The 6,658-nt window shown below is 37.9% G+C and overlaps 1 protein-coding gene across 2 annotated transcripts; it reads right to left on the minus strand.

The window, feature by feature from the left end:
- Positions 1-1,142: 1,142 nt before the first annotated feature.
- LOC109219176 (zinc finger CCCH domain-containing protein 67-like) lies at positions 1,143-6,378 on the minus strand. 2 transcript variants are annotated; one of them, XM_019383611.1, is made up of 6 exons: positions 5,602-6,378; positions 4,526-4,591; positions 3,262-3,381; positions 2,911-3,186; positions 2,180-2,452; positions 1,143-1,596 (listed from the first exon to the last, which is right to left on the minus strand). In XM_019383611.1, exons 1-6 carry the CDS (start codon positions 6,133-6,135, stop codon positions 1,402-1,404), a joined length of 1,464 nt encoding a protein of 487 aa, XP_019239156.1. In that variant the 5' UTR covers positions 6,136-6,378; the 3' UTR covers positions 1,143-1,401. The 2 variants fall into 2 exon arrangements, with proteins under 2 accessions (XP_019239156.1, XP_019239155.1); XM_019383610.1 differs by having other exon boundaries at positions 4,526-4,594; positions 5,602-6,377.
- Between the last annotated feature and the right edge of the window lie 280 nt (positions 6,379-6,658).

Here is a 6,658-nt window from a genome sequence, read left to right on the forward strand (position 1 = left end):
TGGGTGATTAGAAAAAGAGAGAGAGAAAGGAAAAGGCCAGAAGTTGATGAAGAAGGAATGTGAGTAGTTTTGTTCAGCCAAGTAGCCCCCTATTTATAGAAAGTCGGTGACGGTTCGGTGGTACAAGTGGTCGACCGATGCTGACATGCATTCAATGCTTTTTGGGGAAATGGACCGGTGGCACATTTAATGCTTTTGGTGAAATGGACCGGCGGGACGTTCAATGTTTTTGGGAGATGAACCGATGGGACGCGTCGATCACTTCAAGTGCTTACGTCACGAGCATGACATCATCGCGAGGGTCCCGGGAAAATCGAGGTTCAAATCGTTTCTTATCATCTTATTCTAAGAAACGCGGGGACTATCTGTATACGGTCAAAATCGAGGAGTATGATTTTGAAGTCTTAAATCAGGCTGTAGGCTCGAGTCCGGAAGACTCGAAGTGGGTGTCGTATCTGGCTAAGGGACACCTACCTCGAGGAAGCTGATCGAATGCCCGGCACGGACTACATCAAGGGCAGCGTCGTCTCGAAGTCAATCAAGAAAGAGCGGGAATTTTCCAAAAACACGTGGATCTGGGCATTAATTATGGGATAAGGGTTGTACAAAATGGTACAGGTCCGTACTAGACCGTTATACACCTGTACCAATAGAATTCTTTACTTTTATAAGGAATGTATTATATTGGGGATTTCTCCTCCTATATAAAGGGGAACACAATCATTTTGTAAAGGGAGATCAGATCATTCACTGCAATAGAACATTCTTATTCTTCTCTTGTTTAACGTGCTCAGCAATTATTCTTCAGCTTTATTGCCTTTACTTTATTGTTCATACTTTATTGGTCTTAGCTGACCTCGAAGTCCCTGGATAGACGAGCTCGAGGCCCCCTACTGTTCTGATAACATTTATTTGGTTCATTATCTCTTCTTACTTAAGCTCAATATTACTCATATAATCACTAGTATTAGAATATATCATGTATCTTTAAAACCACAAATTATCTTTAATTGTTACTCACATTTTTCAAGGTAAACATATTTATTTGACTTTCCTTTATATTTTGTATTTGTTGAGATTAGGTGAAGATTAGTCTCTAAAAAGACTCCAATAGCTAAAAAGGCCAAAGAAAACTTTGAACGATATTCAAGGGGAGAAAAGGGGTTGCATACCATGATTAATTTAATGTTCCTAGTGATGAAGTGCTGCATCAACACCCATATACCCTCATCTAATCTAAAATCATGCATATGGATAATATACAAAATCCTATTTGGATAATATAAAACATAAGCAAGACTATCTCTATAGAGTTTCAAGTCAGAGAAAATGGAAACGCCCTGTGGTTCCTATTCTGAACTCTGGATGCAAAAACTTGTTAGAAAGACTACTGATGAATCATTAGAGAGCCACTTCCGTTTCCTTTCCTCGCCACCTAGAGCCATATGAGGTAGCAGAGTTGCCGAATGGAGGCTGATCAAAGGCATACCCAATAGAAGAAGCTGAGTTGTCATAGTGTTCTGGATGGTCAAACTTACAAGCAGGTCCAAACTTGCAAATCCCATAACGGCTGTAGAATGAACAGACAGCTTGATCCTACATTTATAAAACACAATGAAATAAATCACAAGTTCACTACTATTTGCTTCATAATTGAGATTAACTGTTATTAGAATATATATATAAAATTAAAAAGAAGAGCCCTTTTATCTTGGCCAACTACTGTTATGTCAACAGACAACCTTGAACAAACATCGGTGTAAGGAATTAAGAAGTGTTCCTTGAAGAAATTGCTTGTGCAGAAAGAGAATTCAGATATTAGAAGTGTTCTCAGACCCCAGCTAAATATCTTATTGACATAAGCCTCAAAAATTATTAATTTCTAAGAAATAAAAACATGCATTTAAATCCAGACAGAAGTAACCCTCAGGGGTTGGCCTGGTGGCAATAGACTTGAGCCTTGGGGTTTGCTCCCTTTCAAGGTCTCAAGTTCGAAACCCACTGGGTGCAAACAATTTCTGAGGGCCATCGGACTGGGTAAAACCTGAATTAACCGTGGTGCACTTGCGGGAAACTCCTTGCCGAGGGCCTGTGCACCCCCGGGATTAGTCGGGGCTCTTAGAGACTCGGACACCCGGTGCAAATCAAAAAAAAAAATCCAGACAGAAGAAAAACTTACTGGTCTTAGTGGCAGGCCCTTGTCATTGAGAACACTCATGTTTGTCTTAGATGTTTGATTCTTTGGATGGTGAAATTTGCAGTCAGATCTATATTTACAGTCTCCTGTTTTAATAAAGTAACTGCAATCAGGTTGACCTGGCCGTTCAGGGTATTCTTCAACAAGCCATGGCTGTTGAGCTCGGGTATAGAAGTTTGTCTTAGTTGCTGGATCCTTTATTGTAAATGCTGGAAGTGTAAGTAGGCTCTTCCCTGAGGTTGGATAGACTGGGGCCTGAATCACCAAAAACAAACAAGTCAGAGGAAACTTATTAAACAATATGCAAACATTCTGCTAAAAAAGTACTATGATTACAAAAACTAAAACAGATAAAGGATTATAAACTTCACCCAAAGTCAAAGAGCACATGACATCATAGAAAATCTTTTCTTTGTAGTGTATTTAACATATGTCCAAAAATCAGCTAGTTTCTTGAACCAAGACAAATGACATGGCACACGGCTTGACTAACCGCTATTCTGTCACTTCAATAAGCTAAAATTATACTAGCATAAACCCTTTTCTGACATGTTAAATTTGCAGGGAATTGAAGTAACAGGATCAATAAATTCTGAATCTAAGAAAATACAGATTAACTGAAGCACTAAAGACACGATGACCCAACTTGCAGGACAAACCATAAACAACAATTGTTTCATAAACAAGGCAGTTCAATTAAATAACAAAATTACCAGATATCCATTCCATTGTGGACTTAGAGGAGGAATGCCTTGACTTGCTGGATATACCACTGGTACAAAAGAAGCTGTCTCATTCAATGCTCTTGGCGAAGACCAGGAAGACCCTGTCGGGTAGGGGGCACTTTTTACTGGAGCAGATCCGCCGTTGTTGTATCCAGAAGAAGGATCAACTCCAGCCATTGTAGATGGATCAGGATGATGAAACCTGCAATTGGATCCATACTTGCAGGAGCCAGTGTGCATATAGTAGGGGCAATCCTTCTCTCCCTGAAATGAAGACAAATCCCTTAAAACATAATTCTCAAATTAAAAAAGGTTCTGAATGACAGAAAGGAGCAATACCGTTCGAATTGGAAGGCCAAGAAAGTTAATATTCAGAACAGGTGAGATCGCACCCTTTCTCCTACTATGATAATATTTACAGGTATTTCCATACTTGCACCCTCCTTCTGTCAGGTAATACTGCAAGAAAATCAGTGGAAAAAGCAAAAAATTTAGCAAAACTAAAGATGCTATCTTCAATACATGTTGAAAGTTTGAGTACTCAACAAAAACAACGATGCTACCTTGCTATATGCAGCCAAAAGTAATGGAAAATTCATTACCCTTTCGATATAGAACCATTAAAAGTGAAGGAAATGCCTAGAAATACCTACCAACAAAAAGGAAGACCTCCCATGCATCACAGGTGGGGAACTTCTCCCTCAGCAATTACCTTGATTTTAATACACTATGGTCATAACATTTACTTTCTCATACTACAACCTATTCCAGCTTACACACTGGCTCCACTTGATGTGCCTCAACAGCTACTTTGGGAAAATATTGTTACATGCTTTAACCAGGGCTCAAAATAATTAAAACAAGCAACACAGATGGGAATCCTAGGAGCAGTTCATATTAATAAAATACTTTATCAAATAAAGACATATATTCTAAGAGTCAATTCTAAGTGGCAAATGGAGATATCTCCAAAGATGGTCATTCTACATATTTACATGCTAACTAGTTTTGCTTATAAACTGTTTTTTATCTTTGTATGCAAGTTAGAATAAGTTATTATCTAAAGTCATTATGTTCAAACTATATTAACTATGACATTTTGCAATGTTCTCTTCATCATCTCATGAGGAGCAGGCACTAAAACACAAGTTTTTAAATAAATATGTTAAATCCTACTTATCGATAATGCACCCTTACTATTCTAAGCCAAACTAGTTCACTAACCCAATTATGTCAGATTGTATTAGTCATGCAGCCAAATCACCAGATATAGCTAGATCAAGATGACTATCCATACAAAAAAAGTATGTAAGACCTGATTTTTAACATAAATCGTCTCTCAAGCTAGATTATTATTCACAATCGGGCATCACCTAATGTCTCTTTGGAATATATTAAATGGTAGACAATAGATGCACGTAAATAAACAAGTTTATCACTGGATATCAAAGAGGCTGTATTTTAAAAAACAATAACATTAATGTTTACATTATGATACTCAACATTCAACATCAAACCAAATTATTCCCAAAAAGAGTAAGCATAGAAGAAACAAGGATTTTCTTCCTCTATCCTGTTTCTCAACTATGATAAATTCCATAACCTTGCATTCAATCTGCCCTGCTCTTTCCTCGCTTTCGTCCTTTTGCTTGCCCTTCTCCATTGCCCACTGCTGAAAAGTCACAAATGAACTCAATAACGTAATCATCACCAAATATTTTTAACATATAACCAAAATATTGTTTTTTGATATGGTAAGTAAATAACATCTAACGTAAGCATATGACTAATAAACCTTAAACCCTCAATGCGAGAAAAAGGTAAATGCGAGAAAGACCACCACAAAGATCAACATAATCCCCAGACAACCATCCTACTAAATCAGACAAAATTCTAATCCTACTCATCCTCTCACATAGATGTCAACTAAAAGCCATAAGAAAACCACACATTCAATGCGCGATTTATCATGCCCGATAATTAATTATCAAGTAGAAATCTGTTAGCTTGCACGCCCAATTCCATCATTACTTCAGAAGTGCAATAACAACCACGATCAACCTCGAAATAGTAGGTGTCGGCCATATGAATCCTCATATCCACTTGGCACCATTTGGGCCCACTTCATTCCCATTACTCCATGTGCACGAGAAACAAATTTAGTAAACCTGTAATTTTCCAAACAAATAAGTAGAACACCACAATCCTCTATTGTTTTACATGACTGAGAATCCTCGAGGGCCAGTACCGCAGGGTATGAAACTAGGTGAATAATGAGCCCGCCCCTTTATCTTTCTCCACTTAAATACCATGCTTTTGTCAGCGGCGGGGTTCAAACCCAACATAGCCTAGCCTAATTCACAACATCACATGCTGCATTCTTAACACTAGACATCCTCTACTCTTAAGATCCACCCACAACACTCATTTTATTCAACAAATATCATTAACTCAATCCACAAAACATAGAATAAGCATAGATAAACAACTTCAAAATCAACAACACAAACCCCATGAAGTTCCACAAGTGGGGGGTCTGGGGGAGTGTAGTGTGTACACGAACCTTACACCTACCTTATCTTTTTCCGGTAGACCCCCGGCTCAGGAAAAGAAAACGGAAAACAACTTCAAAATCAATCCAAAAAAAGGAGACCCACTTCAAAATCATCACTGTCATACCTGATTTCGTCTTCGGGAAGGGTGATTAAACTTGCAATTAAATCCGTATTTACACGTCCCTGTTTTTATATAATAAGCACAATCCGCAGCATCGGGTCTTAACGGGTGATTCAACCCCCTCCTATTCCCATTAAATCCCCATTGCTTCGAACCCGCCACATCACTGTTCTCATTTTCCACGCCATTCTCATTTTCATTTCCATTTTCACTCCAAGTATAGTCACCACCTCCATAATAATTATTTCCGCACTCATTTTCAGATTTTTTTCTTCCATTCTCTTCATGATTTTCTCCTTGTGATCTCTCTTCAATATAAGCCTGGTTCAAGACTAGACCCTGAAGCTCTTTGCAGATGAATTGCAACGCTATCTCATCGTCATCGTCGTTTTCCACAGCGTCTGGTAGATTCTGAGGAGGGTTTTGAACACTGGGATCCGATGAAAACAAAGGTTGAGGATCAAGCCCTAGGTCTTGTTTTTCAAGTGTAGAGTCATTTAGATTTTGAATGTGTTGTTGTGATTCAATGGCTTCCATTGTTGCACCTCTGCAGTTCAAACTGTAAAACCCTGATTCTGCATTTTCTGTAGAGTGAGTGAGGGAGAAGCGGACGGTAGCCAAAATCAGTGGCGATTGTGACCCCTTCACTTATTTATACCGTTTTTCTTTTCTTTTTCAATGTTCTTTTTGATTCCTTTTTGGTTTTTCTTTTTATTTCATGCTTTGCTTGGAGATTTTAATGAATAGTTCATGTATATGAACCTTCTAATGATCATTCTAGGGAAAAATATATACTCAAAATAGCTATTTTTAATCTTAGCATCTTTATTACATAAATGACACGATTGATTGGGACTCACTTGAACATGCCGGAGTTCAAACGTCTCTGGCTATAAAAGTATACTATATATACAAGATAAATAATTCTTTTATACATATATAATAGATTTTGTTATAAAATAATAAAAGAAGAAGAAGAGTAGTGCGGAGAAAAGTAGAGGGAGAGAATTCTTATTGATATTGGATGATTTACAATGGAATAAGACCCCTCTATTTATAG

This window comes from Nicotiana attenuata, unplaced genomic scaffold (genome assembly GCF_001879085.1).
Source record: "Nicotiana attenuata strain UT unplaced genomic scaffold, NIATTr2, whole genome shotgun sequence".
Lineage (NCBI taxonomy): Eukaryota > Viridiplantae > Streptophyta > Magnoliopsida > Solanales > Solanaceae > Nicotiana > Nicotiana attenuata.